Below are 17,406 nucleotides of genomic sequence, written 5' to 3'. Positions count from 1 at the left end.
GAGGGGAAACAGGAAGAAAAGGAGGATGATGGACACAACACCCTTTCCAAATGTCTAGGTGAAATCTTTACATTCTGAAAACAGAGTTGATTGAAAAGTTATTTCAAGCAGTAACATATTTCATGCTTATTCCTTTTTTCTTTCCAGACTTCTAAATGTGACCAGTAGCAACAGCTCCAAAAGGAGATCATTTATACTGGAACAAAGTTTAAATAGTATATGATCAATATTAAGAAAAGAGTTCTTTGCACTTTAAAAAAAATATTGTTCAACTGACAGCTGTTGTCAGACAACCACCAGCTATGTATGTTTCTATATTTAGTTCTTTACATTGTCTACCCAGTCTACAGAGCAGTCTCCCTACAGAATGGTATTCTGATGTACCCCTAATTGTATCTGGAAATGAAAATTCACTGGAGTCCTGTTTACTTTTATTCCTGGTAGTCTAGAAATATTTCCAGTTCACTGACACTTTGGTTGCAAATCCACACATCAATAAGTTTTTCCATAGGAGCATCATCCATCATTAAAAACCAGGACTGGCACAAGGCACAGGAAGTGCTACTGAGGGCAGCTGACAACCACAGCGAGCAAAGGCGCCTGCCCCCCTGCTCATTTTCCCTTTGCCCAGTCGTGAGGAGGTAGCTGTGTTGCTGGACCATACAGCAAGCACCTACTGCTAAGGTCAGGGACGGTCACTCCTAGCAAACTCAGTGCCTGCTCCAACCCTCAGCCTGTAGCAGGAGCAGCTACAGGTTTTCCCTCCTGCACAGCTGCACCAGCTCTGCCCTTTCCACTCTCCGTCACAGGAGCAGCCTGCAACCTCCCATCCTCAGGACAGCAAAACCTAGTGGTGCCAACCTCACTGAGAACTCTCCAGGCTTGTTTAGACCACTAAAGCAAACAGTCCCAGCTCAGAGAGCATCATTCCTGTTGAAATATGCCAGGTACCTGCACTGCAGACCTATAAGTCAGACGTTGCTAAGCACTCATGTAGGACAGTGCTGCTTTCTCTCATGCTTCATGGAGGCACTGCAGCATGGCTTCACACTGTGAAGCCCCAGTTCTTTCTTCAGGCAGCTGTGCTCTGTGCTTTTAGTCATGGCAAGACAACCTAGAGCATGTTGGTTAGATGTTCCCTGCCAACAGGTTAATTCTTACCTGGGCTTGCGAAGGTCTAAAAGCGGAGTCGAAGCCATTCTGCAGAGAGTCCAGAAAAGGCTGGATTTTGTAGAGGCCATGCGTTGTCTGGCTCGAGCGGAAGGCCACAACGTGGAAGTACTTCAGGATCTTCTCAAACCGTGATTGTGTCATGATAAGTGCAATGCTCTTGTTGCTGTAGAAGCCACTGCTCCAGATGCTGAGAACTGACTCACAGTGGTGGATGCTGGTTGATATCATGTAGCCTAAGAAGGCCTTCATTTCCGTCAAGGTGACGTCAATCCAGGCATCGTCACTACCAAACCTCTCCTGGTACTTCTTGGCATACATGTTGGTTTGGACCACCATATTCTTTAGTACATTGTCAGGGACAAAGAGTTGAAAAAAGTCCATGGCTCTGGCAGTCAGGGGCATTTTTCGTGTTGGACCTAGGACAAAAGCAAGAAGGGAAGATAAGCTCACTCCTGATCATCACAAGGCATGTCCAACACCAGCTCTTTAAAGCAGGATTAACTTTCCTAAAGCAGAAAAACGAGTCCAAAGTGATGGCATATCAGCTAATTCCTTTCAAAGTCTACCCACTGTCTGACAAATCTCATCAGGAAACTTCCCCCCTATATTCTCTGTCTTCCTCCTATATGATACAAATACAACACACTCTGAATAGTTTCTTCCTCTACTCTGCACACTCATGAGTTTGTAGCACGCAGGTCTGTGAGGCAGCATGCATTTAATTTTTCCACTCATACACTATCTGTACCTTTTACCCTCAGCAGCTGTTTTGGCCTTTTTCTGGATAGTTTTTTCTTTGTCCATATGCGTGTCTAAGCAGTGACTTCCTCAAACAGCCCAGAAAGAAGGTGTCCAAGCCCTCCAGAGAGAGAGTGCTGCCCCCATCCCAGCTGACGTGATTCCTGGGCACTAGAACCTGATCCCACCTTTTCTTTTGCACCTCCAGTTCCTGCCCAGTTCATTGTCATTAATCCAGTGACTTTCAAATCTGCTTCTGCTCCACACACAGAGCCATGCAGATCATGTCTATGTGCTTTTGAGTTCTGTGTCTCTGCCACCACACTGGAGTCTTATACTGCATTCTGACATCCCCAAGAGAGCACATTACCAGAACAAGTCAAAGACACCACGTGGCTAGTGTCGCTGTCCCACGTCACAGGGAATATTTTTAGCACTACAATGCATACAGTGGTCCTCTACCTCCCATAATGTAATAAGCCTTGCAGTCCCATGCTGTCATTACTCTAACTTTTCACTGATCTTGCACCTTCTCTGCCAGTTTCAACTATTCTATATGAAGTGGGGGGGGGTCTAAGGGTTGGCAGCACTGTATCAGTGTAACAAGGTTATCCAGTCAGACACCAGATTACATTAAGCCGAATTAGGAACATCAAGCCTGCAATACCAGGGATGCAGACACCAGTCCTTACAGCCCTCTCTCCTCTAATCCCTTCCATAAGCTAATTAAGCTCCATTTTAAAAGTAGTGTTTTTCACACTCCCACCCCGTGGCAGTGCTTTAGTCACCAAGTAAGGGCTATGGAGACAGGGACTTTATCTATTCTCCTACAGAAGCAGTGAAAATCAATACACCTGAGAGAGGCAGCATGGACAAACCCAATGGACAGGGCAGTGCTTAAGAGCAATTCTACATCCCTGGGCAAAAGATAGTGTCATGATTGTAACCCCAAACTAAGAGTTGGATCCAATAACTACTGCACCTTAGTTTAACAGCCTTCAGCCTTGGGACCGTCTGAAAAACCCTCTTCCTGATCAAAAGCAGGAGGCACACAGCTTCTCATTTGAAGTTCTGCCTAACAAGAGTGAGTCTTCCTTGCACTATGGGGCTGCTTGGATCTCAGCATCAGCTCTCCCAGCTGAATCAGAGCATGAGATTTGCCATTCTGCAATCTGGCTCTGCAAAGATCCACTACCATGTTGGTCAGGTCCCATTCTCCAGTACCCCTGCATCTCAGCTCACATCCTTAGTTACAGCAACAACTATAGCTTGCGGAAATTTTGCATGAAACAGTACTACAAGGAACTACACAAATACTGTGGTTGGACTCTTAAGCCTTAATGTTTGGGCACATTCTGGTGAACTCAAGCTATTAGAAAGACAGCAAAACCAGCACCAAAACATTGAAACAGTGAACCTTCAGATTGCAAAGAACACCAAAAAAGAAAAAAAAAGTGGATTCCCCCCCCCCCCAAGTGCAGTTGGGAAAGAAACCTGTATTTAAAGATTACTTTCCAATTTTCATTTGTGAGATTGAGAAACAGGAAGTGAAACAGCTCAGTTGAAAGCACATTCCTCTATATAGCAAGACCAGAGTAAAGAGCCCCACACAAACCATGTTCTGGTAAGGACAGAGCAGAAAATTTCAGCGTAAATTGATAAAACGTTTTCATTATCAAGTGAAAATTATGGGGCTAGAATAGATATACTTACTTAACCTTAACTGCTATTGCAATAATAAGGCCTCTTAACAAAGAGTTCTCTTCTTTTGATCAGGAGATTTTTATTCTGCTAGCACCCGCCAGACTGTTATAGCTGACATAAAATGCTCTACAAATGATTCTGTATGAATGACTTATAGTACATCACTTCCTTCTTCCCCACAACGTAATCAAGTTTTGACACTCCACAGTAGGTATGGCTTTCTGATAACAACACACTGCACAGAGTGTATTCCTAGTTATACATGATGTCTTGAGTAGCTATTGAATTCAACTCCCGTGCCCAGGCAACCTTCCAGGTAGAACACAGAAGCAGTTTTTAAATTCTTGCCTTTAGAAGCAGAAGCTGGGAATGGGGGTAGCATTTTAAATCTTGACTACAGCAAACAAGATGCATTCATAGAGCATTAAGTCTTATGAAGGGAAATATGTTGGTCTTGAGAAAGGTGTATATGGACAGTAGGCATGTGCTGGACTTCATCTTTAGGAAGTCAAGAGCAGTGAGAAGCATAAAAAGGTACTTTTGATGTAATTAAATTTTCAGTAGCTGCACAAGTTTACCTTAAAAAGTGATTATGGAAAACTGCCAGGTATACTGGATAGGAGAATCCTTTCTTACCCAGCAGTCCTGCTCCAGCCACACAGACTCTCCTATCTGCTCTCCTTCTTGAAATAAATATGCAAGGTTTGTATCCCATTGGCCATGCAGAACCCACACTCTAAAAATGTGAGCTGAATCACTTTCTGACTCAAACATCAATCTAATTGTTGACTAAATGTAATTCTGAAAGCCCCTGTATAATCTCATTGTCTTAAAAAACAGCCTTTATTGCCAAAGTGAGCACAATTGATTCATAATTTACTGATATGCAATAAAACAAGAGTGACATTGAATTTCTGTAGGAAGAGAACTAAATTTTTAACATGAATTGGGTTTTGTATAGTTAATGACTAGCCTAAAATAAATTATTTAAATATGACTTTCTATCTAAGTACACAAATATATCCCATATATAGAGCCAACTGCGTAAGAAACCTAAATTGTGAATTTGCACTTTTTAAGGATTTTTACATTGACTTAAATGGCACTTAACCAGAAAATACTGATATGAAAAGAGTTCAGTGTTCCATACATGCACCATTTACCTTTCAAAGCTTTACTCAGTCAAATAAAACAGTGGCTTTGCCTAGTCTTCCATCCTCAGAACGAATATACAATTATGACTGTATGTCAAATTCAGATTTTTCTCTCTCCTCTGCCCTAAAGTGTGTGCGTGGAGAATATATTTATTTATGTAGGGTTTTTTGGCTTTAAAAGCCAATCAGGATTTCCAATATAAGTTAGAGTCAGAGCACAAAAGCACCCTTGGAGTTTCCAAATGACCAGGTAGACCCAGTGGTCTGTGCACACCCAGGGTGGGGACAGAGCTTTACTGAGTAACCTCTGGCTGGGCAGCACACATGCCAGCACTAGCACTTTGGGCTTGCTTTAAGTGACTTTGCAGAGTATGAAAAATAACATAAACTTCCTCTGTTACGATACAACGTGCACACACAAACTCTCCTTCTTCCTTCTCACCCTGTCTACCAACAAAAACTCGCACGTGCAATCAATCAATCATAATGACTTGCAAGTCATTACTGTTACTAAATCCTTTTTTGACCAGGTTGGTCCCATTTTCTGTTTTGCACTCAGGAGTGATGTCTCCCCCAGAGCCATAGCTATTTAAATCGTAAGAACAGACTCAAAATAAATGGAGAAGCTAAGCAGGGAAAGCCATTTGTGTTTCCGTACTGGAGATACGATTCTGGAGCGGAGGCTGGCACCTCGCCCTCAGACTGCACGCATTGCAGAGCCCATTTTGGCTCAACTCAGCTCAGGGCAAACTGCAGCAGCCTCGCTGGGTACGATACCTAGCAAGAGAGAAGGCTGCATGCTTGACTTCTCAGCAAACATATACATTGCAGAAAAAACAGGAAGATCTGTCTTCTCTCTTGAGTGGGTCTGCACCAGTCACATTCTTCCCCCTGCTCCAATCCCACCGGTGTTTCTAGCCTTCCTCACTGAGCAGGACTTCAAGAAAAATAAGACCTCCAGGTGAATTAACCACTTTTTCTTTACTTAACTGGTTTGCAGGACTAATGCGAGTGCACATTGTTAATAGGTTATTTTACCCTTTTCCATTTTCTCTATTCTGATTACTGATCTGATATTTAGTAGCTCAGAGTTCAGAATAAAAGATGGAAAGTTTTGAAACCTATTGTAATCTATCAGTGCTTACAATGTAACATACAAATCTTAAGGAGGTCAAAAGCATTGTCATTTTGGGCAGGACAAATCAGATGTTTAAGAAGAAAACACAGTGGAAGAAAATTGTCCTTTTGCTCTGCTGTGCAAAACACTTAGTGCTCTCATTCAAAGCATAACCAAGGTTCACGATAAAATATCCCGCTACCTTGATAGGTGCAGTTATTAACATATGTATGCCAAGCCAAATTGCACAGTTTGGAAATAAAGCTTGTACAGAGCTAATCCAGGGTTGACTTTGAAATTAATTTAACTTTCTCAGCAACTTAGCAGACCCCAATACTCCTGAATCAGGCACAGGAGTGGTAGAAGCATCAGTTTTAAGAATTTAGAAGTCATTTTACTGTCCTCTTCGAGCAAAAATCTAAGTATTTATAGTCACGCATGAGGACAGCACATTTAGGTGTATTATATACAGATACATACCTAAGAAAAATCTATCCAGAACCTGTTATTTTCTGGCAATTGGGAAGTATTTTCTTCTCTGACATGTGGCACAGCTTTCAATGACCAGGGTTTGAAAAGCCAATTAATTTCTTCTTCCTAAGTCCAAGCAATTGGAGACTGTTTTACATTCCTGAGAAGTTACCTTCCCAAAAGTACACAACATGATTTTTGGGTCTTATTTAGAGAACATCAAAAAATGCTGATGGAATATTTCTGTCAGAAAATACACATTCAACAAAAAATCATGACGTTTTCATAGAAAGTGTCAACTGATGTAATATGACAGACAGTTTAAACAATTTTTCATCTTTCTTGATGATTAGAGACCAATACAAAGAGCTGAAAAAAAAGGCAACAAAAACAATGTTTTAATATTTCCCAAGTGAGATTTTTCAGAATTTTGGTTTCACACTAAGTTCCCTCACGTAAGTTTTGGAAGCACTGGACCTTATCTGGCATGCCAGAAAATCAGTTTTCATATCAGCTCTATTCTTAATGGCCTGGAAGAAATGCACCTCAAACCATAGCCAGTTTGACAGCCTTATGACAAGCCTGTCAAGACGGCTTGAAGTAAGTGCACGTAAGAGTTCTCTTCTGTGTTTTATTCCAGTTTATTTCAGATACTGCTCTCCTGTAGGAACTGGGCAGCAAGTATCCAGGCCTTTAATGTAGGATATTATGCTGCATGTATTTCGTTCATCTTCATTAAAAAAAGGCAACCAAAGCTTCAGTGACAGGTCTATTTTGTCAAGTCAAAGGAGTAATCCTAATTTGTACCAGCTGTGGTTCTGACCAATATTTTAGGGCAAATAGGTGTTTGTATTTGTTATTTTGGTAGATGAACCTTACTTTCCTTTAGGACCGCCTAGCACAAGAATTCTATATAAATGATCAAAACATGATCCATACTGTGGAGTTGCTTGGAGCTCAAAGCCAACCTACGAGGATGCAATAAATAAAAAACCCACCAACCCTCAAAAAGGCACTATATTGGCTTTCTTAGATGAGAAGGAAGAAACTGGACATAGTCTTTCCAAAGATGCTTCTCCTTTTAAACCGTAAGGGCGCTCTCAGCAGCCCATGCTTCTGGGTGAGTTTTTACTAGGTCGCCTTCCCCCAGACACTGACTTTGCACACTTGCCTGGGCACTCAGTAGCATACACTTTTGCTCTACATTTGTCTTCAGTTAAGTTTACTGCCAGCTATTTAGCAAAGTGTGATGTGACTCTTCCAAGCTCTGTAAGTAAGCATTTGACAATGCCTCCACGTCTGCACATAATAATGGTAGTCACAAAAATTGTTCCTAACAGCTTCCGTGACAGGGCACTTTCTCTTCCCTCCCCAGCATTAAAAGGATTGTTTTCCTCACAGCATCAGCAACAAAGCAATCCACACATTGCACTCTGACTTCTGTCCACAGAGAGAATTAAGAGCTGGGTCCAAAAGTGATCCAAGGACAAATGCAAAAGGACTGAAAACCAGCGCACAGCTGTTCTGTGCTGACTCTGGTCAAAAGAGTCCCTTGGCCTCCACACCAGACAGCACTGGCTTATGACAAGTTAAATAAAGAAAGTATTTATTTAGTAAACCAAAACAGTAAAATTTAAACTAAATGGTAAAATTCAGCGAAGTATTTAGTAAACTAAGGAACTTCCTGCAATTCAGCTTGTTTCCCTGCTATGTAGTGGATTCAGATGCTCATCTCACTTTCTTCAGCATTATAGCAAAACCCCTTGAGACTCAAGTCTATAGCATGTCAACCTAGCCTAGATCAGGGACAAGTAATGTACCTGTTCCCACCCAATATGAGATGGCCTTCCCACTCGATGTGACAGCGGCCTCCCAAGGCCCAGTGTGATAACCAAGGTGTCCTGCCCATTCCCCCTGCCCCATGCTGCTGTGCGCTAGCTGGCAGTTCAGCCTGGACAAGGTGAAGAACTTCAGTGGGGCACCAAGAACAAGACTGGGATGCCAAGGGTAAAGGACTTTGGCTGTCACTCAACAGGTTACCACGTGTGATAAGACACACTATGAAAATAGTTAAATTTATGGGCATCTTCAGAGGACCAAGCAGGCAGGTCTTACGCCCTTCCCATTGACCAAATGTATGCTGTGCCACCAACACCACTGGTCTGAGAATGAGAACATGTGACAGATGTTGTGGCAGTCTTCCATGGAAGTGCGGCTTGTTATAGATTTAAGCCACAGTCAAAAAACATTTAATGAAGAGAGTATTTCTTTGTGTTTACCATCATGTTTTAAAGCTACAAAGCCTTCAAGCTGTGACAAGTGAAGTACAAAGAATAAAAAGTCCACTGCAGGTAATGTTGACACCTTTAATTATATACTTACTTCATTTCTGTGGTGAGATCTTACAACCTACCAATTGGCATTGTCAACATCCAACAGAACCTCCCAAGCTGGTACAAGCCCTTACGGTTAAAATAATTTTTAAAAACCAAACACCTTAAAGCAGCAGAGTCAATGCTGAAACAGTACCATATAGTGTCAGCTTACATAATCCTTTGCACATTATTCATTTGGCTGTGGGACTAAACACGTTTGTCCCTCGTCAGGGGAATTCCTGCTGCAGCAGCTTCCATGGCAATAGTCCACTGCACTTTCTTTTGCCACTGCAGTTTTATATTAACATTTTACTGCACTCAACCATCAGGGCAGATTGGCTGCTCCTGGCAGTCCAGCTGACACTGAGCATATCTAGCAGGTCAGAGACAACCATCACCACACGGACTTCATATATCATCTGTAATACAGCTTTCGGTAGATCACAGAACAGTTACACATCTGGCTGTAGGCACAGCTGTGCACATTTATGAAATAACTCCACAAAGCAGCATGGATAGTTTTATGTCAGCACAACTTTCATTACCAACAGGATGACCCTCACAGCTAAATCCCAGAAGGCTGCTTTGAGACGGTCCCATGGTGGGGGGCCCACACTAGCGAGTTTTGCAGATGCAATCCACCTTCACATCTTTCTCTTCTGGGATCCTGGTCTGTTCTAGTGCACATTGTTCACAAATACCATTAACCACACAAAACTTGCTCCTTTCCAGCAATTCAAAATAAAAATCCACCTGTATAACCATTAGCAATATTTGATGTCAGGACCCTGCCTCCAAAGGGAGGGATTTTGTGTTTGAAGAAGGGAAAATAGCCTAATATTTTTTCCAGGCAAATCGTCAGGACATCTAGTTTATCTTTTGTAAATAAAAGTCAATAAGCAAGTCACCCAACTAATGAGATGCTGAAAGCCTTCACCTCAACTCCTGCATTTACATGCCACACACACATATGCCACTGAAAAATGAACCTCATTTTTGAGCAAGTCTCATGAGTAAATGGTTTTCTGCTTTCTTCAAAAATTGATTATTTTAAAATAATAATTAAAAAAAAAAATCAAATGGAAAGCCAGACAGTTCAATAAAGCATTAGAGACAACCTTTTCATGCAAGAGCATTCATTTCAGTACAGAACCTCCTAATGATTCATCTCGATCCCACATGAGCTAAGGTAGCTACAGTACTGGTCTCTGCAATTGCTTCCCGGCAGCTACAGCCTCTTCCTGGAGAAGACTGAGAATAGTTGTTAGGGTAAGCACCCAGTCCCCAAAGCGTTCGATGCTACTTCCCATGCACAGAACTAAGCACCTACTGCTGCACCACTTGGGAGAGGGTGATCAGCAGGGCGCTCTTGCTGCAGCCCAGCTAAAAGAGCTCAAAACCCAGAATCTGCCCAAGGAGATCGGTGCCAGGACCTCCATGGGGATGATATTCAGACTATTTTTCCAAACCTGCTTCCTGTGGGCTGTACCAGCCTCCCTTGGATTTTACTGCTCTCTGTAGGGAAGAGTGCCCATGCATTTGTAGGTGAGCTTCACAAACTACCCAGTAAGACAAGGTTTCTCTGCTGTGCTCACCCCAGACTGGGAGGCAAAGGAACTCTCGTCACTGTAGAGATCATCATAATAAAATAAATCAACGCTTCAGTCACAGGCACCCTCATTTGAAGGCTGCACCATCTCTAGCAGAGAAGACCGTAACATATCTGCATTTACACAGCTGCTTTTAAACTTGTAATTTTCCCACTTTATATTCTCCATGTTCCTCTCCAGCACCCTCAAAAACCTTGGGACAAACAGTTACAAACCACATGTTCCTTGCTGGTGCATTAGGCTTAGGGGCAGATGAAAGTCTAAATATTTTCTTAGGACAGCTAAGAAGATGCAAGTGGAAGTCATGTATTTGCAATCCTTGCTAGGGCCAGGGCTCCTTTATGCATGCACAGTATCACTTTGTGAACTTTCTGGGTTTTTTTCACTCTTACTCCTGCCTCTCTTGTTAAGACTGCCTTTTTCCACCCTTGTTCTGCCTGCCCTTAGAAATGATCAGTGCCACAGGCTGTCTGAACATCTGTACTCAGAATAGCCAAGCGGATGGAAAATTCAATAAATTACTTCTATATACCATGCACATCAACATCCCTAATCCTCTTACCACATGCAGGATACATGATGCACTACACAGCACTCCAACTGCTTAGGCTTCCTAGTTACTCTTAAAAAACCCAAACTTCCCAGTTTTAAGAAAACAGAGCATTTCTTCAACAACAAAGAGTAAAAAGAAAATTAAAATACAATCATCTGTGCAATAAAGGTAGATTTACTACTTGTACTGCCTGTGTTAACTCCAGGGTGATGCAGATGTGTTTACAAATCACTGTACCCCAGGGAAGGCTTTCAGGGAGTTGTATCCGCAGAGAGCGAGCCAGAAGCACAACTTGTAGCTAACCAGTGCAGTGAAGTCAGAGCGCGATCTAGAAATAGCAGTCCCTCAGCAACACAGCACCGCTCCTGCAACCTCTGCCCAGCTACTGTGTGCAGCCAGTGTAGCTGCTCAGCACCCAGCAGCCAGCTCGCCCCACGGCCCGCACCGTGCTGCACAGCTGCCAGGGCACGAGCACGCAGAAACCAGGCAATGGAACTGGGTTTGCAAAGAAGGGCATCATGTGTCTTACCCCACAGCCTTTCAGAAGACATGCTTTGTTACTTTGGAGCCAAAGTCCGTCTCCTCAAACGCAGTCTTAGTATGCTGTACTCTGAGATCAGGCAGGGAAAAGATTTGAGGTCACCACACAGGCACTGCTAACTGGTAGCCGTTCATCAGACCAGATCACAGCTAGACTTGGGGATCATCTTCTCCGCTCTTCTTGGGGGCTGCCAACATATGATCCACTAAAAGCTAAAAGACGCCATAGGATTTAATCACTGTAAGAACATACCTCAGCTTATAAAAGGAGGAAGTAGCTTGTATTTCTCATTTTGGACCTAGCAGCAACAGAGATTTCATACAGCAGAGATTTTCAAAGAACTTCATGGTGTGCTCACATAAAAAAGAAAATTAGAAAATGGTTGTTGGTCATGAAATCTGGGTCATATTAAGTAGTGGAGTGGAAGACAAAGCCAATAAATCTTTCTGCTGTATAAAAACCAAACCCAAACATCAGTTCCTTGAATCTGTAGGTATAATTATATAGGAAGCACCTGCAAGGTAAATTTAAATTAGTAACTTGGGAACAACCACTGCAAAGCATGCCCTTCTGTTTGCAAAGTGCCAAGCACTTCACATTAAGGATTCCTACAGAGGCTTCTGGGCATTATCACAACAGAAGTAATAGCTTCCATGCTGTAACCACAGATTAGGACATTTACAGCTCAAGACCTCAGTGACTGGAGCTTCACGTTTCCTGGCTATATTCTCCCTCTTACAGAAGCAGCATGTATTCTTCACAGTAGGGTTCAGAACAGATCTTTGGATTGCTATACCAGAGCTAAATCCTCCATGATTTGGAAAAATCTGTCTGAAACAAACACCTGTGACTGATTAGAGGCCATAGGCAGAGTCAATGGCATGCTTAAGGTAATGTTTTACTAACAGAATAATGAGGAAGTTTCTGAGTATGTTTTTTCATCTGTAAACCCTGGCCCCAGGTCCTGTCCTAGCATGCTGTTATCTTCTTATAGATCGATTTTCTTAAAGGGGAAAGATGTAAGCTGCTGTTTTCGTATCAGGCTGGCTTATGATTTCAAGATATGATGGAGTGTTATTTACTCGGTGACAAGTAACTGGAAAAGCTCCCATTTAAATAAGAGCTGTGAATTTTGACTGCTGCCCAAAGACAAAAGTGGTGCTTCCCTTCCAAACTGCCTGCCCACCAAGCCAGAGCAAATATTTCCCGAGTTCAGGAACTGCAAGTTAGCCTCCCTGAATGTTTTACTCTGTGACTGATACGCTCTACTATCTTAGCCTAATCATATCATCTGTGCTTCTGGCTTATCCATGTCTCAGGCTGGCACTGGGACCTATGCCCTGTTTTCCTTTGCTCCATTCTGCACGTTCCCAGCCTTCCCCGGCTGCATGCTCTTATCTGACCCTGACCTTCCCCAGGCTCCACTTCTCTGCTGCTTTCCCCACCCTTCCTCCTGTATTTTTGAGACACTGCCATACCTCAAAGTTTCCCATTCTCTTGGCATTTCACTTAAGTGATGAGGCTTATGTTAGTATGAATTCTTCAAGTCTACAACTGCTGTTTCTAAGGATCCATGTTTTGAGACAAGGATTAGCTGTCAGATACAACAGGTGGTCAGCTGGGTCAGCGTTGGTTAGGAGCGTGTCCAACTGTATGTTATTCAGTTGTAAGTCACAGAATAAAGATCTGCACCTGTGCCTAGCCAGACTGTGGCTGCTCAAAAAGAAAAATTAGATGTCCCAACCTCCTCTGGTTCCTGTTCCACTTCTCTCCCTTGCTCCCAAGCACTGGCCCCTGTGAATTAACACAGTACTGACTTCTACAGTCGTATTTTCATACATCATTTTTCCATTAAACCCCTTCTGGCAAGGAATACCTAATTAGCAGGTACGAACAGATCAAATGCCATAACTACTGGTGAAGGGGGTCTGCCGCTGGAGACTTTTCTCTTTCATTTTGAAGACAGTGCAACATTACATGAAAGTGTTGAAAGTTGTATTCCCTGCCTCTTTTCCTACAATCCACAGGTATGAGCATGCCGCACCTACACCCTCTTCAATCATTCTCAACATAATGGAAGAAGCATTAAAAAAATCTTGAAGTGTGGATTGAAATTCTGTGTGCTTAAAAACAAAACACCAAAAAGGTGACATACATATTCCTGCAAGTCAGCAAAGGCAGAAATGTAGTCTTCTGTATAGCCCAGCCAGCCCACCAAAATCAATTTAATTTCATAGCAGATGTGAAAACTCACATCAACCTGCTGTTGCAAGTCCCTTTCTTGCCTTGGCCAGTCCCTGCTGGCAAGGAAGTGCCCAACATCTGTGTGGAGCACATCAGTGTTTATCTAGCACCACAACGTTTTCTACAAGGAAAACTCAATTCTCTAGATGCCTCACAGCCTCCACTTAAATAACACACAGTTGAGGGTTATTTAAGCAAGTCACTGCTCTCACATGGCAAAACTCTTCTTCCTTTTATTGCTGCTGACATCCAAGCATCTCTGCCTCTTTACCGCTGTGTTTTCTAGAAAGCTGAGACCTCCTTTCATGCCCTCACTGAGACACTGCCTCAGTCAGTGTTCATTTATCAGAAATCCCAGTGTCAGCTTGCTCTCCGGGAGAGATCAGCCTATGCCGCTGCTCCAGCCAGGGTAACAGCATTGCAGCTCTGGTTTCAAGAATGCTCATCTGTTTCCAAACCTTCTTTCATTTCCTGATGTGGTTTTTAAGCGCTCTTTGAATATGGAATCCCCCAGGAAAACGAGTATCCAAGAACCTCAAGTTTTGATTGCTAAGGCTCTCCCTGCTCTCTCGGCTCTGTGTGCAGGAACAGCAAGGCAAATACAGAAGAAGAAGATGTATCTCCACAGGAGCCTCCTGCTTCCTAAGCCTTCCAGACTTAACTGCTAAAGCTGGTTTTATATTACAGACAGATTTGCTCCTTTGCATTGCTCTTTCACTTCCTCAGCTGTTGGTTGCTACATTCACAAAGGTCTCTCATTTAGGCAACACTTCTCCCCATTCATTCTTTATTTATGTTGATCACCTCATAAAATATAATTAAGAGACCTGCTGCATCTCATTCAACCCCATCAGCTTCTTCCATCATCTCTGATGTGACTGCTTTCCTCCTCACTAACTGTGAATGGCCCTGAATAGGTAGTGTTTTCCCTTCCACATCAAGGATTGATTACATTCCTCCCTTACAGCCAGATTCAACTACGTCCTAAGTGCTATAACCCCTGTCAATGTTTTAGTGGGGAAAAAAAAGCCTTCACATTATTAGCAACGCTGGGCCTGGAGTTTTTATAACATAGTTTCATCAAAACCTCAAGCCCGCTAGGCAAGCTAGAATGTTATTTATTCGGGGAGGAGGGAGAAGGGAGAGAGAAGACAGAGGAAGCAGGTGAACATACTGCTTTTCATCACAGCTAAATACTAGATCTGGGTCTGGTAGTACGCCTGGCAGAGGCAAGCCACTTTACAGAAATTCTCTCTCTGGGCCTAAACTGAAGCAAGCGGTCTGGCAGAGCTGGACACAAATGACCACAGTTCTGCTTGCCAGGCACTGTCTGCTCGCCCACATATGAACTTCATATCAAGATCCTTTCATAGGCCCTAGTGCAGTGGTCTCCAATATGGGGTGCGCCCATCCCAGGGAGTGCACAAAATCTGTTGGGGTGCTGGAAGAAAGGGTTTTTTTGTACTGTTAATAAATAAAATTTTTAAATAGTGCTTATTTCATCTTTATCTCATCCTTTTTTAATTTCTATTTTTGTGTATGTCTTACAATGTATGTAGTATATTAGTACAGTAGTGCATGTATATAATTTACAAATAAGTAAATATACATAGACTGGGGGTACCTGCTCAAAAAACTTCTACTGATAAGGGTGCATGATCAAAAATGTTTGGAGAACACAGCCCTAGAGTTCTTCAATAATAGCATTCAGGACCAAAGCAGCCTAGCAGACACAGTTCACCCTCACTTTAGCAGAGCGCTGAGCGCACGCTTGAATCCTGTAAGCTTCAGCTGATCTACCTGTGGGTTTTATACCAGTATAATCAGTTTGCTTTGAAAAGGAGTCATTTCCTTTTGCGCCCCTAGAAAACTGTTGTTCTTGTAAGAACAGGGGAGTGGTGGTATCAGTCAGAGGTACTTTTGCATTGGTACGACAGTTTTCATGTCACCCTGCTTTTAGCATGTTACTGTACTATATCATTAAAGTAGTACCACATATACATTTATTTAAGCATGTGCTTATATGCTTCTCTAGATTCAAAGGATAATGTCCTATATTAACATTCCTCGACACTCACCTTTGAGTTTTTTAATTTGTGTCACTCACAAATCAAAAGGATGTTTAACAGTCTTGTGTTTCTCTCTAGTGGAAATAAGTTTTCAGAGCACGCACTCATTGTTCAGTCAGCCAGGCAAATTATTAATCCTATAAGCAAGACTGAGGCTGTAATATGCATAGTGGTAGGAAAGGAGGGAAATGTCTTTTTATCATAAAAATCCTCTGTAGCGTCTCCCCCAGCCTCATTGTCCTCCCTTCAGGGCCTTACAACTATCACTCAATAGATTCTGGTCATTCTTCTCAAACCTTGGCAAGCAAATTGCAGCTTATGTTTCAGGGAACATGTGTTGTTCCTTTTGATCATGGGTCTTAATGTTAGTTTCTACCACTTATATTTAGATATGATACCAAACTTATTATGGTTGTAAGTATATAAAATGTTCATTAAAAGGTAATGAAATGCTATGTTTAGGGAGCAATCCAGTCACACAACTTGCCATTGAGTTTTAGGCATTTAACAATGTCAAGCACTTCAGCTCCTCGTATAGTCAAAGCAAAGAGGTTGTACTTTTCAACAAAAATCAAAAGGAATCTCTTCAGAAACTTTCGAGGCTACAGTTTGGGAGTTAACTGACAACACTAATCTCTTTTAGGGTCTCTTAGGCTCCAGTCCAGCAGAGAGCATTTGAGACAGATACTCAACTTTAAGCTACAGTGATCAAATTATTCTTAGGCACCAGTGCAACACTACACTGAACTGCCTGCTTTTGAAGTGAGATTACGCATGTTTCTTATAGCCCAGGGTTGCTCCAAACAAGTTAGCGTATACAAAATGCAAGTTTTTTTATTTCTGTACAAAACCAGGAATAACTATAAAAGAATGAGTGGTGAGAAGTATAGTACAGAGTCCTTAAAGACACAACAAAAGAGGCACTTAAAGACTCTGCTTAGAAGACCTAACTTTTTTACTTGAGTTTAAAAGCTTGCTTACTTTCTCCTCCCCCTTCTAAATTACAGACAAGGCAACTTACAATGGCTGTCTACACCAGTGGTCACAGAAAGTAAAATTTAAAATGTATCTGTGCGTCTCCTTTCTTTAGGAAGCATTCAAGTTCTACCAGTATGCAGAACAGTGAGTTTAGCTAGTCTCAAAGAGGAAAAGAAAAGCAATAGCCACACCAAAACTGCTTAAACAAACATAACATTTTGTTTTCTTTATAGAAATTACCACTTGGTTTCAGCCACATCCTCCTGCCTCTAGAACCAATGTCTGGGCGACAAAGGGCTCCAGGGTACACTGTGCAAGCAAGGGAAGAACGAGACCCAATCCCCACCCCCACCAATAGAGGTGAGGGAGGAGAAGGGAGAATATTCCTTAAATGCTTGCTACAAAGAATTGGGCCCATCACTCAGCTCATTAGCCTCTAAACTTCCACTACTCTCTTCAACTAGGCAGCAGGAACACAGATGCATTCACACCTCATTCCCAATAAAATGCTCACTCAAAACTCTGCAGGGGCAGCTGACACCCCTGAAGCGCAACCTTCATCTAAACAGAAGGTTGATTAATCATGGGATAACCAAACCCATAGATAAGCACCACTCCTATTAGATCTGAAACTCAAATTTTGTTGAGCTCCTCGCTGCATTCCTTCCAGCTTTTTAAT

The 17,406-nt window shown here is 42.4% G+C and overlaps 1 protein-coding gene across 2 annotated transcripts in view; it reads right to left on the bottom strand.

The window, feature by feature from the left end:
* The window catches only part of PGBD5 (piggyBac transposable element derived 5), a 79,030-nt gene that overhangs the window by 46,619 nt on the left and 15,005 nt on the right, over positions 1–17,406 (bottom strand). For both annotated transcript variants that reach the window (XM_075495858.1, XM_075495859.1), the window contains exon 2: positions 1,162–1,589. In XM_075495858.1, coding sequence (XP_075351973.1) covers positions 1,162–1,589 — 428 coding nt within the window. The remainder of the gene's footprint in view (positions 1–1,161; positions 1,590–17,406) is intronic.

This window comes from Mycteria americana, chromosome 3 (assembly GCF_035582795.1).
Source record: "Mycteria americana isolate JAX WOST 10 ecotype Jacksonville Zoo and Gardens chromosome 3, USCA_MyAme_1.0, whole genome shotgun sequence".
In the NCBI taxonomy this organism is placed as follows: Eukaryota; Metazoa; Chordata; class Aves; order Ciconiiformes; family Ciconiidae; genus Mycteria; species Mycteria americana.
The sequence above is the reverse complement of the archived record's forward strand: the minus strand, read 5'-3'. Positions and strand labels throughout refer to the sequence as shown.